Source organism: Aquarana catesbeiana, linkage group LG02 (genome assembly GCF_042186555.1).
Source record: "Aquarana catesbeiana isolate 2022-GZ linkage group LG02, ASM4218655v1, whole genome shotgun sequence".
Lineage (NCBI taxonomy): Eukaryota > Metazoa > Chordata > Amphibia > Anura > Ranidae > Aquarana > Aquarana catesbeiana.
In genome coordinates, this window is record NC_133325.1 from 694,905,337 (window position 1) to 694,922,272 (window position 16,936).

At 38.9% G+C, this 16,936-nt stretch overlaps 1 protein-coding gene across 1 annotated transcript in view; it reads left to right on the forward strand.

The window, feature by feature from the left end:
- Positions 1 to 16,936, forward strand: part of SLC6A4 (solute carrier family 6 member 4) — a 179,680-nt gene that overhangs the window by 121,134 nt on the left and 41,610 nt on the right. The window contains exons 9-11 of the mRNA XM_073616846.1: positions 625 to 737; positions 3,702 to 3,833; positions 16,560 to 16,659. Of these exons, the coding sequence (XP_073472947.1) occupies positions 625 to 737; positions 3,702 to 3,833; positions 16,560 to 16,659 (345 nt within the window). The remainder of the gene's footprint in view (positions 1 to 624; positions 738 to 3,701; positions 3,834 to 16,559; positions 16,660 to 16,936) is intronic.

Sequence of the window (16,936 nt, forward strand, 5' to 3'; positions counted from 1 at the left end):
CATTCTTTCAGCTCCTCATACAGATTTCTATTAACTCTGCACTGAACTCCTGCCAAATGTCCTCTACAGAAGAGACAACATTATCATTTGTTGGCGCCTTTGAGTAAGTTTGACTTGGGATGAAACATAATGTCAAAGAGCCTCATGGATTGCTTGGTTTTCCTGTAGCATGATTGAGAGGAAACTCAAGACTGAGACTCTGCAGAGTATGGCCTGGTTGTTGATTTCCCATGTAGACTGATAATCTGATCACAAAATGCAAGTCATGTCAATTTCACAAAGGAATAGGTGGACTATACATGCATCTGGTGAGTGAAAGCAGGTTTAACAATTTTGCTACATTAAAAAAAAAAAAAATATATATTTATAAGAACTGCTATAACTAAATATGTGATCTGGTCCATTTACTTAATCATACTCTTGCTCTATCTGTGTGGGTGGACAATTAAAGCATGCATCTCGTTTCTTGTTAGGGGGGAACACGTTTTTTTCCCCCCTAACAAGAAACTAGTTTAATTTATAATTTCTTTTTTCATAAACGACCCCATGATATATGTTATATCAGAGATTTGCTGTTGTAAATATATTGATGCATACAGAATGAGATTTCAATTCTTATTCCAGGCCCCAGTCTACTATTCATCACCTATGCAGAGGCTATTGCCAACATGCCAGCATCCACCTTCTTCGCCATTATATTCTTCCTGATGTTGATTACACTGGGGCTGGACAGTACGGTGAGTAAACAAAATACTTTACTTTCATTTCAAGACCAATACACTGCCTAGGTTTATCAGTTCAACCATAGGTTTTCTGCCTTAAAGGAGTTTTCCAGTTTCATCAACTGCAGATGCCCTACCTTCGGATCCTCAGTAAATGGCAGCGGTTCAAATGAGTGACCTTCAATACATGGCATGCATCTTAAGCACAGAGGTGTCACACTATCATGAAAAGCAAAACACTTTTATGGAGCTTTTTTTTCTTCTTTTATTTCTTTCTACTCCTTTCTTTCTTATTAAATCAAACAGGATCACTGGACTGCAGAATCAACACATATTCATTCAAATGTTAGTCTAAATATAATTCTAATAATTTATTACAACAAATTGTAATGCAGAAGCAGCTCTCTTTGTCAAAACAGGTGATGCTCAGTGTATTCCTTAAAACATAAAACAAAAATAAACAAAAAGAACACAGATCTGGTGCAATATCATATATAGTATATACAGTATCTCACAAAAGTGAGTATACCCCTCACATTTTTGTAAATATTTTATTATATCTTTTCATGTGACAACACTGAAGAAATTACATTTTGCTACAATGTAAAGTAGTGAGTGTGCAGCTTGTATAACAGTGTAAATTTGCTGTCCCCTAAAATAACTCAACACACAGCCATTAATGTCTAAACCGCTGGCAACAAAAGTGAGTACACTCCTAGGTGAAAATGTCAAAATTGGGCCCAATTAGCTATTTTCCCTCCCCCGTGTCATGTGACTCGTTAGTGTTACAAGGTCTCAGGTGTGAATGGGGAGCAGGTGTGTTAAATTTGGTGTTATCAGTCTCACGCTGTAATACTGCTCACTGGAAGTTCAACATAGCACCTCATGGCAAAGAACTCTCTGAGGATCTGAAAAAAAGAATTGTTGCTCTACATAAGGATGGCCTACGGTATAAGAAGATTGCCAAGACCCTGAAACTGAGCTGCAGCACGCTTGCCAAGACCATACAGCGGTTTAACAGGACAGGTTCCACTCAGAACAAGCCTCGCCATGGTCGACCAAAGAAGTTGAGTGCACGTGCTCAGCGTCATATGCAGAGGTTGTCTTTGGGAAATAGACATATGTGTGCTGCCAGCATTGCTGCAGAGGTTGAAGGGGTGGGGGGTCAGCCTGTCAGTGCTTAGACCATACGCCGCACAATGCATCAAATTGGTCTGCATGGCTGTCGTCCCAGAAGGAAGCCTCTTCTAAAGATGATGCACAAGAAAGCCCACAAACAGTTTGCTGAAAACAAGCAGACTAAGGACATGGATTACTGGAACCATGTCCTGTGGTCTGATGAGACCAAGATAAACTTATTTGGTTCAGATGGTGTCAAGCGTGTGTGGCGGCCACTAGGTAAGGAGTACAAAGACAATTGTGTCTTGCCTACAGTCAGGCATGGTGGTGGAATTGTCATGGTCCGGGGCTGCAGGAGTGCTGATGGCACTGGGGAGCTACAGTTCATTGAGGGAACCATGAATGCCGACATGTACTGTGACATACTGAATCAGAGCATGATCCCCTCCCTTCGGAGACTGGGCCGCAGGGCAGTATTCCAACATGGTAAGGACCCCAAACACACCTCCAAGAGGACCACTGCCTTGCTGAGAGTAAAGGTGATGGACTGGCCAAGCATGTCTCCAGACCTAAAGCCTATTGAACATCTGTGGGGCATCCTCAAATGGAAGGTGGAGGAGCGCAAGGTCTCTAATATCCACCAGCTCTGTGATGTTGTCATGGAGGAGTGGAAGAGGACTCCAGTGGCAACCTGTGAAGCTCTGGTGAACTCCATGCCCAAGAGGGATAGGGCAGTGCTGAAAAATAATGGTGGCCATACAAAATATTGACACTTTGGACCCAATTTGGACATTTTTACTTAGGTGTGTACTCACTTTTGTTGCTAGCGGTTTAGACATTAATGGCTGTGTGTTGAGTTATTTTGATGGGGCAGCAAATATACACTGTTATACAAGCTGTACACTCACTAATTTACATTGTAGCAAAGTGTAATTTCTTCAGTGTTGTCACATGAAAAGATATAATAAAATATTTACAAAAATGTGAGAGGTGTACTCACTTTTGTGATATACTGTAGCTCTTTATTCACTTTAAAAGAAGTGCAAAGCAGTCACATTTACGTAGGTCATTCTAACAGCATTGTGACACACAGCAATGCATTTTAGGCCATTTCCTCTTCTAAAACCTTTGTTAAGGTTTCACTAAGGGGACCAGCCAGAAACACGTTGCCATTGTTATGCACCTCAACAGAGGTAGGCAGGGACACAGAATTGCTGTGCTCTGGCTGCTGGTATACTGGAGCGCCAGTGTTGAGTGTACAGAAGACACAGGTGTGTGCTATTCCTTCCCCGGCTTGTCTTATTTAGAGGTGACAAATTAGGGGACCATCTGCAAAATCACTAGCCCCAGTGACTGCTTTCTCTTGCATGGTATCTTCAGACAGTGATACAGTGCTGCTTATGACCTATGTAAATTTATATGCATTCCATTTCTTTCAAAGTGAATAAACAGTTTTGTGCGATGTTGCGCCAGATCCATTCGTTCTTATTTTCTTCTTGTTTTCTTATGTTTTAAATAATTACAATTACAGAGTTTCACTTAAACACAACTGAACATAAGGCATAATATTTTTTCGGATTAAGATTGTTAGGGTTAGTTTTATTCCTGCTATAAGGTAAATGGCTTGCAACACTTTCCTAGGGACAACGCTTGCCACACCCTTTTACGAAAGGTTCCTAGTCTCCCTGCTAGGTTTTAAATTACAAATAATGCCACAAAGAAATAGGGAAGCCTAGAAACTCCCACTGGTGTTCCAATTCCAGACCCGCCTTGTGATTGAAATATCACTTTTTTGGGGTGGTTGTCCCTAATTAAATTTCACAGATTCGATTAATACGCATATTCTTTTTCTGTGTACAGTTTGCAGGTCTGGAAGGGGTTATAACTGCTGTTCTAGATGAGTTCCCACATGTATGGGGCAAACGTCGAGAACTTTTTGTCCTTCTTTTGATTGTGGTCTGTTATCTCGGGGCTCTTTCCACCTTGACATTTGTAAGTATAAAATTCTGTGAATCACTGAGATATATTATATCTGGTTGTATTATTTAGTAGCATTTTCTTAAGCTAGGTCAACCTGTGTATTGAGAGGAACAATGGTAAGCAGATGAATGAAAATAAACTTCATGAACTTGATGTTTCTGTTATTAACCCTGGAAAACTGTCTACAGGAAAACACTTGAAATTCAATTTGAGTCAATTAATTTGACTTAAGACTGCCAAGTTTCCCTTCTTGGCCAAATGTACCCAGTACCAAGCAGAGCTATTCATAACACCCTGGAAATAGGTTTTAACTCTTTGTGATTTTCAGGCAAAGGTCAGTATACGAAGTTCATTTACCAATAGCGACCGTTTTTCAGCTTTCATTGATACGTTTTCTGTAAACACAGATCTTATTGATTGCTGTGAGTAGCCATACTCTCCAAATTGCACTGCTTTGCACCTGTTTCTTCTTCAAAATATACTGATAATTGTGTTAAGATGTTTTATGCAAATGTTTGACAGTTAATAAAAAAACATACAACCCCCAATTCCAAAAAGCCTGGATGCTGTGTAAAATCTATATTGCAATGATCTGCAATTCACATAAACCCATATTTTATTCACAATAGAAAATAGAAAAAATATCGAATGTTTAAACCGAGAAAATGTACAATTTTAAGAAAAAAATAGGGTAATTTTGAAATTGATGGCATAAACACATTTAAAAAAGTTGAAGCAGGGCAACAAAAAAGCTAGCAAAGTTCCCGGGTACTAACAAGAAAAAGCTGGAAGAACATTCTGCAACTAATTAGGTTAATTGGCAACAGTAACATGACTGTGTATAAAAAGAGCATCCTAGAGAGTTGGAGTGTCTCAGAAGTAAAGATGGGCTGAGGTTCACCAATCTGTGAAAAGCTACATCTAAAAATTGTTGAACAGTTTCAGAATCATCATCAGAAGATTCTAAGAATCTAGAGAATTCACAATGAGCAATGCCAAAATGCAATATTGGAAGCCTGTGATGTTCGGCTCTCACATGGTACTGCATAAAAAACAGGCATGATTCTATGATGGACATCACTGCATGAGCTCAGGAATACTTCCAAAAAATCACTCTATGTGAACACAGTTCACTGTGCCATCCAAAAATGCAAGCAAAAGCTCTATCATGCAAGGAAGAAGTCATGAATGTGATCCAGAAACGCTGCTGTCTTCTCTGAGCCAAAGCTCAATAAAAATGGTCTGTTGCAAACTGGAGAACTGTTCTGTGGTCAGACGAATCAAAATTTTACATTGTTTTTGACAACCAGGTTTCCTATACAAGATCACCCCTTGGCACCGTGCTGGGTATGAGGATTTCTCCATAAAAACAAAGTGCTCCACATAGTGTAAAATCCTTATAAAATGTATTTCGAAATATAAAATATTGCACTTATAGCTGCCACTGATAACATACGCCTTTAATTTGAGTGTGTCGGCCGACACACAAAACAAACCTGTCCTTCTGTGGGATTGGTGATGCCAGCGCATCGCTCTGCCCTACTCGTTTCGTCATAAGATGACGTTGTCCAGGGGACAGGACAACTAGGCTTTGGCTAGGCTAAAGCCACAAGCGCTAATGATCCCTTGTAATGAGAGATCAACAGGAGCTGGTAAGCGAGTCTTTCAGCTGTTGGTGGAGTCATTGATTATGAAAGATCACTACGATGGTGGATAGTGGAAACAGACACCAGGATTTCTACATCAATTGTGGACTGTTTCTAATTTATTGTATATTTTATTTTGAATGCTCATTTGTATCAATATAACTGATTAGCGTAACCTTATTTATTTTTATATTTAATCACTGTGTATATGTCTCGCAGAAGGTGTTGCTGCTCACATTTTTATTTAGAATTATTTTTAGTACTTTTTTTCATGTTTTTTATAGTCAGTGTTATAAAACAGGGTCTCCATGGGACAGCAGGCAGGAATCCTTAATAACTAAATAACTATAATAACTTATAATAATAAACTCAGACAAGTGTTGGATAAATAAGGCCACGGCTGCTTTATTATTGGTTTAAAGACAATTCATTATTCATTATAATAACGCCAACTCAATAGACTTAAAACAACCTAGCCACTACGACTCAGGCTGCATAAATATTATCAGAAACCAAAATTATCCACATCATAAATTAATATTAGATGACTTCAAAAACAGATTTGTCCCCCTTTGTATTTAAAATTTTTTTTTTTTTTTTACAAAGGTGACACCACCACATAATTACAGCCGCGACAGAAAACAAAAAATTTTGGGGGGGGGGAGGGGAACACCACAGCTCCTGTCTTCTGAGGCGAATGAGCCTGACTAGACGGAACCCCATTTATATAGCCCTATATTTCACTGGATCTGACCAGATTTATCCAGCTTTAATCCCTAGTACCCCTAAAAGCCCGGGAAAGTCACATGTACTACTCCCCAAGGCCATGTGAGCACCAGGTGTCCACCTGAGAGCCTTAGCTGGCTCCCAAAGGGGGAGACTTGAAACTGCCCATCCTGCCGCTCTCCCATGAGGAAAAAGGGGTTATTGAAACCGTTACCCCTTTTTCCTATCATGGAACAGCAGGCAGGAATCCTTAATAACTAAATAACTATAATAACTTATAATAATAAACTCAGACAAGTGTTGGATAAATAAGGCCGCGGCTGCTTTATTATTGGTTTAAAGACAATATTATATTTATTATAATAACACCAACTCAATAGACTTAAAACAACCTAGCCACTACGGCTCAGGCTGCATAAATATTATCAGAAACCAAAATTATCCAAAGGACAGGTGGATTCAACACCACCTGTCACCAACACCCCACACCGCGGCCATTTCAACACAAGTACTCAAATTTGTATTAAAAATATCCAAACCAATGTCGGATAAATGAATTCCATCCTCTCTATATAGACCTTTTATATTTCCTTCCAATTCCACATGCCTAAATGAGATTATACCCAATGCCTGTAAAAATTTTGAAACTGCCCTATTCACTCTTTTTCTAATCTTTTCCCCATGGCACATGGAAGGTGGAGAAAGCCACCTCAACCTTTGCACTATCTCCGAAAAGACAATAACAGTGTGAGGAAAAGACAATTGTATCCTGTGTAGGTCATCTCTAAGTCTGAAAATGATGTCTAACGTTTTTTGTTTTCCTATATCGTTCTCCCCCAGATGTATAATTAATACATCTGGAGGTGGAAAACGCTGAAGAAGCCTACCTATTACAGACATTAAATTCTCCCAAACCATACCTCTTTTACCATACCAAAAAATGCTAAACTGCAAAGGGTCCAAACCTAAATTGTTAGAATACACTCTATTCTTAGCTCTCAGATGTGCCCAAAACACATAGGAATGTCCAACAATCCATATTATCCGGCATTTACCTGAAATGAATCAGAAAGATTGATTAGGTCGAATATATAATAGATAACTGTCAGATTTCCATCTACCAACTTTCTTTATCATATTAGTGTCTAACCCTAACCTAGCTGCTTCCGTAGCCACTCCAATTCTAAAAGAGTGCGATGTAAGGTGAGAATTCTGTAAATTTAACTGCTCTAAACATCTTTTAAACACACAATTGAATTGATACTTTGTTAGCGGGGAATCGGACTCATGTATGAAAAATTTATCATACATGAAAGGTCTAATAGAATAATATTTGCTCAATAAATGAACAGGGCAAATAGGAGAGCTACTACAAGCATATAAATTAATCCAATACCTTTACCTAGTTGGTCAGTTTTTGACCTTCTAATAAAAATTCTTAACATTGAGTCAGAGATAATAATGTCATTGACCTGTATAAAAAACAATTCTGACACTCTAAGCGCACCAAAAAACGTAATAGAAAAAACTGCTTTAAAGAGTATTGACTCAAATACGGAAAAACAAACCTGTTCAGTGATTAAACAAAGTTTATCTAAGATATCTGGAGTAATAGGTTTACGCTGGTCCCATGTAAAAAAAAATTTCTTATAACCCTTCAACGCTTGACGAACTGAGAGATAATGCAAGCAAGAAGGTAAATTCTTAAGCTTAAGAAAAAATGAAACTCCGGAAAGGGTCCTTTGCACATAAGACCTTGAATATCCTTTATCGAATAAAAAATTCAAAGAGAGCAGCACTAAATTCTCAGAAAAAGAACCTGCAGGTTCCCGGATCGAATTTAAAAAAGAAAGCCAAAGCAACCAGGCTGATTGATATCCAGCCAATGTCGAAGGTGCAACCGAATTTCTAATATATTCCGATATTGGTTTCAAACCAGATCCCATAATTTGGGAGGACACTGTATTCCTACTCTGTCCGCATCTGGAAACAGCTGAAAAAATCAATCCATCTGAAAGCGAGACAAGGAGTCCGCCATGTCATTGTCCTTACCTGCCACATGAATTGCTTTTAACCAAATGTTCAAATTTAGACATTTAAAAATCATATAACACAACAGGACAATGACCAGTTAATTGCATACATGACTCCTTTATTATCTGTCCTAACTAATATTCGCTTATTTTTAAAGTAAGGACCCCAAATTTCTAGAGCTACAATTATCGGAAACAACTCTAAAAGAACTATGTTTTTTAAAAGACCCTTCTGTTGCCACTTGTGATTCCAACTATCTGCGCACCACTGAGCTTGCCAAATCGCAGCAAAACCGCAAGATCCAGCAGCGTCAGTGAACAGAAAAAAGTCTTTATCCAAAATAAATTCCTCTTGCCATACGGATTTTCCATTAAAATATGTAAGAAATTGTAACCACACTAATAAATCTTCTCTCATGTCGTGAGTTATTCTAATATGAGAAAAGGGGGATTTTAATCCTGAAATGGCCATATATAATTTTCTAGAAAAAACTTTGCCGATTTGCATAACTCTAGAAGCGAAGGCTAACAGGCCTAATAGTGACTGCATATCTTTTAAGCATACCTTCTTTTTTCTTATTATAACCAACAGTAAGGATGTACGTTTATTTATTTTCTCTGCAGGTAACCTAAATTCCATTAACTCTGAATCAAAAGTAATGCCTAAAAACTCAAGACAAGTTGAAGGCCAGGCCGTCTTTTCAAAAGCTAGCGGAATACCAAAAACGTTACAAATCTTAAAAAATGTCTCTAATAACAACGAACATTCAAAAGAATTAGCCGAACATAAAAATAAAAAATCATCTAAATAATGAATTAAAAATTTCGAACCAGATTCTACACTAACCACCCACTCTAAAAAAGATGAAAAAGACTCAAAATAAAAACAAGATAAAGAACAACCCATTGGTAAACACTTGTCAAAATAAAATTGATTATTAAAGAAAAAACCTAAAGAGTTAAAACATGCTGGGTTAATAGGAAGAAGGCGAAATGCCGATTTAATATCAGCTTTGGCCATGAGGGCCCCTTTCCCTAAATATCTCAGTTTTGACAAAGCGTCCTCAAAAGAGGCATAAGTAACCGACGAAAGACTATTATCAATTTGATCGTTAATAGATTGACCCATAGGGAATGACAAATGATGGATCAATCTAAAGGAATTTTTTTCTTTTTTCGGTACAATTCCCAAAGGGGAAATTCTGAAATGACTGAAAGGAGGAGAACTAAAAGGACCTGCTACCCTACCTTTAATAATTTCCTTTAAAATCTTTGCATATACCTCATCTGAAAATTGATCTACAGATTTAAGATTATTAACCAAAGTACACCCTTTACCGGAAAAAACTGGTAACGAAAATCCATCTCTAAAGCCTTCAATTAGCAGCTGGGCCTTCAACTTGTCTGGAAATATTCTGAGCCATGGGAGCATATCTTGCCATCTCACCGGTGTAATTGCTTTTTTGAACATTCTCTGATTGTTGGTTATTTGCTGACATCTTTTTGAAACACTTTGAAATTGGATGTGTTCCTGTGCAGAAGGCACACTCATGTCGATATTTGCACGAGTTTGGCCATTTGCACTGACCATCATTGAAGTTGAAACAGATTCCTTTTCTATAGATGGAATTGTTTGATGGCTGAGAATTTTGGCTCTGCTTAACAAAACTCGTTCTTTGGGGAAGAAAAAGATTGAGCCAAAGACCCACATCCTTCACTCCCCAATGCAATGTTGGATGTACCGACAATTTTTGGCGAAAGCCTCATCATAATTAAACCATGCAGTGACACCAAAATTCTTAAAAGCCTGAGAACAATGTCTAGATGTTGAAAAAGGCCCACGCTTTTTTCCGGAAATTTTTCACACATAATTCCCAAAAAAATGCAAAAAGCCTGTAACCAGTTATTAAATGACCTAGAAACTGTTCTCCTTCTATCCTCCTCTTCTTTCTTTTCTTTACCGATAAACTCTTTAGCAGAAGGAAGTAAAGATAACATATCTAAAAATTCTCCTCTCCAAATTTTCTCTTTCACCGCAGTAGATAAATGATACACAAGCAATGGATTCTTTTAGACATGTTTCAGGTAAATTCTATGATCTGGCTAATTGATATGCGGTATTGGAATCTGAGGACTGATCATTAACTAACAAACCACTAGATGGCGCCCAGATTCCCATAACTGTATTTTCTTGAGTTGGCAAAGCTCGAGCCTGGCTAGCAGCTGAGTTAATATCTTTAGCTAATTTAGCCAACAGCTCAGCTATATTACCTAGATTAGGAACAGTAGCTGACTCACCATTCCCTTGCAGCTGTGTGTGCTGACCATCCTGAGAAACCATTAAGCTAGCCTCCTCAATTCCTCTGTATGCTTGAATAATTGGAGCTGGACTGCTAGGCAATTCAAATGCAGCTCTCGTACTGACCTCAGGCTGTGCTACTTGTTGCCATGACGATGATTCATCTTGCTGAGGAACGAATGACTGCCGTGCTGAAGCCCCGCCTCTAGCCCTGCCTCTTGACACGCCGCTGGACACACCTCCGGCCGAACCCTCCGCTGAGATTCTACTTACTCTGGGATTATTCGACGATCTAGCCGCGCCTCTAGCCACGCCTCCCGATGCACTGCCTCCTCCCGAAGATGACCGCTCCGTTCTTCTGGCTGCTGGTGGTGAAGGGGAGTGTCTTTGGCGAGGGATGCGCCTTCTCTTCGCCGATCCACTCCTTGATGCCGAGGGGTCACGAACCCTGTGAATCGGAACTTCCCTTCTCTGTTCGGCGTCTTCCGCATCCGGACACGATGCAGACTCACTGACGATGGATTCCACCGCTGACATCCCGACTTCGGCCGCCGAGCTCACTGAACCTCCTGCGGCTGTTGTGGCTCCCACAGGAGCCTCTTGACACGAAGCCCGAGGTAGGTCTAGGCATTGGCGGATCCATTCGTCGCCTCCCTCTTCGCCTGCCTGTTCGATCAGCCGCTGCATCAGGCTCATCTTCTGGCCTCAGAAGACCCTGTTTGTTCAATGGAGATAACTCCTAGAACACCACAGCTCCTGTCTTCTGAGGCGAATGAGCCTGACTAGAAGGAACCCCGTTTATATAGCCCTATATTTCACTGGATCTGACCAGATTTATCCAGCTTTCATCCCTAGTACCCCCAAAAGCCCGGGAAAGTCACATGTACTACTCCCCCAGGCCATGTGAGCACCAGGTGTCCACCTGAGAGCCTTAGCTGGCTCCCAAAGGGGGAGACTTGAAACTGCCCATCTTGCCGCTCTCCCATGAGGAAAAAGGGGTTATTGAAACCGTTTACCCCTTTTTCCTATCATACTGTCTAAACAAAGGGACAGTTTACTGTCCTTCAGACATATGGGGGGGCGGACTGTAACCACTGAGAATGGAAAAGGTCCCAACGTCATGGGGAATAAACAATGTGCCATCTTTGGTGTCAGTGGGAGGAATAGCACCCCATCATTGGTGTCAGTGAGAGGAATTGCCATAATTGGCGTCATTGGAAGGAATTGTGCCCTATCATTGATTTCATTGGGCCCCATTGTTGGTGTCATTGGAACGAATTGTGCCCCATCATTGGTGTCATTGGGAGGGATTTTCCTCCTACATTGGTGTCAGTGGGGGAATTATGTCCCATTGTTGGTATCAGTGGATGAAAATAGTGCCCCAAGGGCTGGATAAAAGCAAGCAAAGGGCCACTTCTGGCCCCTGGGCCACAGTTTGGAGACCATGTATATAACATGGAACACAAGAGTCATCACCCAAACATGTATCGGGTTGCGCTAACCATCTATCCCATACTTTATTGTATTTGGTAGGGCAACTTCTATGTACATAAATCAGTTTTTTTATAGAGAAGAATGGAGTTCATCTCTGGTACCCAGGTCTCAAACTTTTGTGGTGTTGTCTGCATCCAGTTGCGTGCAATCACTTTTCGAGCAGCGAAGAGTGTTTCATGCAAAATATATTATGGAGTGCCAATATGGTCATGGAGAAACCGTACCACCTGAGTCCAAAACGTCTGAACTATTGGACAGGACCATATAAGGTGAAAAAAGGTGCCGTGTGTTGCCCACAAAGAAGACATGGGGGGCTATAATAGGGTTTACGGCGAGAGACACAAATTGGAGTCAAATAAGCCCTGTGTAAAATATACATATGAGTCAAATGATCAGAGACCCTGGGAAAGACCATTTTATAATTATCTTGTATTTATTCCCATTCATCCTCCTCAACCGCTCCCAAATCAGGTTCCCACCTAGTCTTGGCTTGGTAAGCCAGCTGAGCAGCGATATAGTACAAATCAAAGTCAGGCAGAGCTGCACCTCCTAAAGATGTTTGGTTTTTCAAGGTTAATCTTGGCAGTTTATGATAGCCACTGCCCCAGGAATGCAGATGATATTTGAGCAAGCTTTTATCTTCAGTCTATCAGTGGAACAGAAAAGTATTAATTGCTTACTGTGCAAGTAAGCATTTTTTTAATTTGTCCAAATCAAAAAGCAAAATTAAAAGCTATTTTAAATTAGCAACATAGTAACTTTAAAGGTGAGAAAATAGCTTAGTAAATCACTGAACTAGAATAAATATGTGCATATCAGGTTTGCCTCATGACTGCATGCTTGTTCCAGGTCAGTAGCTCACTAAGTAGTGAAGCAGAGATACAATTAATAGCCCCAAGGTTTTCATGTTTAACAACAAATCAGTCCCAATATTTCTATCCTGACAGGTCTCCTTTGAGCTATTTTAGTAAGAGGAAATGACAAACATTATACTCTCTCTCTTTGCCAGTAAGACATGTCACAGTCATATATCATGTCTCATGTATAAAGGAAGAAGAAAAATGATGTAACTGGAGCCCACAGGCTCATGTCCTCTGGTGGTCTAAGGCCACGCCATGTACCAAATCTTGGGCAGAGAGTTCCATAAATGTATGATTTTTTTATGATTTTAATGAATAGTCTTCTCGTAATAATGGGGTTTAACAAATAACTTAAAAAGGAAAATGTGAAAGTAAGAACAGAAACGTTTAAAGAAAGAAAGAACTTTGTGCCTTTTAGATATGACTGAGCATATACTGTAAATATTAAGCGAAATTCCCCAAACTGGGAGATACAGTATGTCAAAATATATCATACTGACTGGAATTACAAAGTTGAGCTATTAATAGTACACTATACAGTCAAACAATCTAAGAACGCTGAAATGTTTGGAGTGTTGAACATAAATCAGGCAGCCATAAGCACATATTCTGTAATTTTCTGAGCTGGATTTTTGAATTGGGTTTACCTTATACAAATATAACTGGATATGTTCTGCCAAAGCTTAGGTATCAAAAGTTAAGATTAAAAACAACAGGGAGAGCGATTTATGAAAGAAACAGTGAGCACAATAACAAACAACTCAATATTATTTTATACAGTAAATAACTTCTTTTATTTGAGATATACAGTATGGCATATTTTGAGTGTTTATGGCATTCTTTTTATCATTCTGCCAAATCCTTTTTTAATGCGGCGGAGGGATGCATGATAAATGTTTACTAACCAAAGATTCTAGAGTATAAGAACAAAATAAATGTTGGGTTTAGACAGAAAGAGTGTTGTCAACAGCTGCTACTCAAGCAATAGTGATTTATTGTTAATGTTATAGTCTTCTTTGGATGATACATGAATTATTATATAACACCAACTGGGATATCTACTTTTACTGAAATTTGCATTTTTCTATTAATTGGTCTCAAAGATCATTGCTTAAAGCTGAACGTCAGGCATGCAACTAAACAGTCATTTTGAATACATACAGTGGATATAAAAAGTCTACACACACCTGTTAAAACGTCAGGTTTCTGTGATGTAAACAAATGAAACAAAGATAAATAATTTCAGAACTTTTCCCACCTTTAACGTGACCTATAAACTGTACAACTCAATTGAAAAACAAACTGAAATCTTTTTTGGGGGGGATTAAAACTAAAAAACTAAAATAATGTTGTTGCAGAATTGTACACACCCTCTTATAACTGGGGATGTAGCTGTGTTCAGAATTAAGCGATCACATTCAAACTCATGTTATATAGGAGTCAGTACACACCTGCCATCATTTAAAGTGCCTCTGATTACCCCAAATAAAGTTCAGCTGTTCTAGTAGGTCTTTCTTGACATTTTCCTACTTGCATCCTAGAGCAAAAGCCATGGTCCACAGAGAGCTTCCAAAGCATCAGAGGGATCTCATTGTTAAAAGGTATCAGTCGGGAGAAGGGTACAAAATAATTTCCAAGGCATTAGATATACCACGGAACAAATACAGAGAAGACAGTCATCATCAAGTGGAGAAAATATGGCACAACAGTGACATTACCAAGAACTGGACAACGCTCCAAAATTGATAAAAATACAAGAAGTAAACGGGTCAGGGAGGCTGCCAAGAAGCCTACAGCAACATTAAAGGAGCTGCAGGTATATCTGCAATGTACTGGCTGTGTGGTATATGTGACAACAATCTCCAGTATTCTTCATATGTCTGGACTATTGGGTAGAGTGGCAAGTCGGAAGCCTTTATTTATGGAGATAAACCTCCAAGCCCTGCTAAATTTTGCAAAAACACATCTGAAGTCTCCCAAAAGCATGAGGGGAAATGTGTTCTGATCTGATGAACTTTTTGGCCATAATTCCAAAAGCTATGTTTGGCGCAAAAAACAACACTGCACATCACCAAAAGAACACCATACCCACAGTGAAGCATGGTGGTGGCAGCATCATGCTTTGGGTCTATTTTTCTTCAGCTGGTCAAGGTAGAGGGAATTATGAACAGTTCCAAATACCAGTCAATATTGGCACAAAACTTTCAGGCTTCTGCTAGAAAGCTGAATATGAAACTTCATCTTTCAGCATAACAACAACCCAAAGCATACATCCTAATCAACAAAGGAATGGCTTCATCAGAAGAAGAGTAAAGGTTCGGAATGGCCCAGCCAGAGCTCAGACCTGAATCCAATAGAAAATCTGTGGGGTGATCTGAAGAGAGCTGTGCACAGGAGATGTCCTCACAATCTGACAGATTTGGAGTGTTTTTGCAAAGAGTCTTCAAATATTGCCAAGTCAGAATGTGCCATGCTGATAGACTAATACCCAAAAAGACTGAGTGCTGTAATAAAATCAAAAGGTGCTTCAACAAAGTATTAGTTTAAGGGTGTGCACACTTATGCAACAATATTATTTTATTTTTTTATTTTTACATCGTTCCACCGAAAATATTTCAGTTTGTTGTTCAACTTAGTTGTACAGTTATAGGTCACATTAAAGGTGGAAAAGGTTCTGAAATGATTTATCTTTGTATAATTTTTTTACATCACAAAAAACAGACATTATTACAGGAGTGTGTAGACTTGTTATATCCACTGTATATGGCTATTTTATCTACCAAAGGATTTGTTAGTCTATACAGCTAGTTTTGTGGTTCAGACACCCTTGCAGATAAATCCTTGACCTCCATTACAGCAGAGGCCCAGCTTGGTCAAAAACACACTCCCAACCTTCTGACATGACAGTAAAAGAGCAGCAGCATACTAATCAGGTCTTCCCTCCAATTCTATTTACTTGAAGAAAAAATATAAAGGGGAAAATTGAACCATGCGCTAAATAGCTGCAGGAAAGCCAATATTTACCAAGAACATAGCAACATGTCCTTAAAAATCAAGGACTTCTCAGCTTTTGGCTAAGGCAAATTCTATCAATGAATGGTGGGAGAAAGGTAAGTGCAGTATTTTGGGATTCAAATTGTGAATTTGCCATAGTGTAGCATTGTTTATGTCAAAATCTATAAATTCAATGTATATTTGCAGTCGGTCTGTATGTAACAGTAGGGTAGTTATCCAGGCAAGAAATCTCAGTTGTAGAACATTTCTTCAATTTTCCAAAAGGTCATTTTCCAGGTCCCCACCCTTCCCCTTTTTACATTAGTAGAGAAATATAATACAATGTGAATTCATGAACCGATTCAAAGAAGAGCAGCTTCATATACAAAAGCATCAGTAAGAAAAGGCGAAATTTCATAAACTGTAAAGCATATAATACTAGCAAAAACTGCTGTTACTTTCAGTAATGTCACAGATTTAGGATTATTGTTAAAAAGGAAAGTTGTTATGGCAAAAAATCATTACAGCTTAAGAACTGATATTTCTCAACAACCAACAATTAGGTTCAACTTCCATGTTCCAAGAGAGATTTTCCATGTTGGACTTCATTCTAATTGGTTGCTGTTAAAAATAATAGCCATTGCAAAAACTTTGTGATATATAAGGCCCACATGTCTTGCTTTCAGGGTGGTGCTTATATGGTGAAGCTGTTTGAGGAGTACGCCACTGGCCCAGCTGTGCTAACTGTAGTATTTCTGGAAGCCATAGCTGTGTCCTGGTTTTATGGTAAGTAACATATTCTTTTTTCCATGTATACTGCTTATTTTGTTTTGCAACTGTTTGTGTGTTTAAGATATATCAGTTTTTTACATTTGCAGCATTATTCATTTATACAGTGGGGACGGAAAGTATTCAGATCCCCTTAAATTTTTCACTCTTTGCTATATTGCAGCCATTTGCTAAAATCATTTAAGTTCATTTTTTTCCTCATTAATGTACTAACAGCACCCCATATTGACAGAAAAAACACAGAATTGTTGATATTTTTGCAGATTTATTAAAA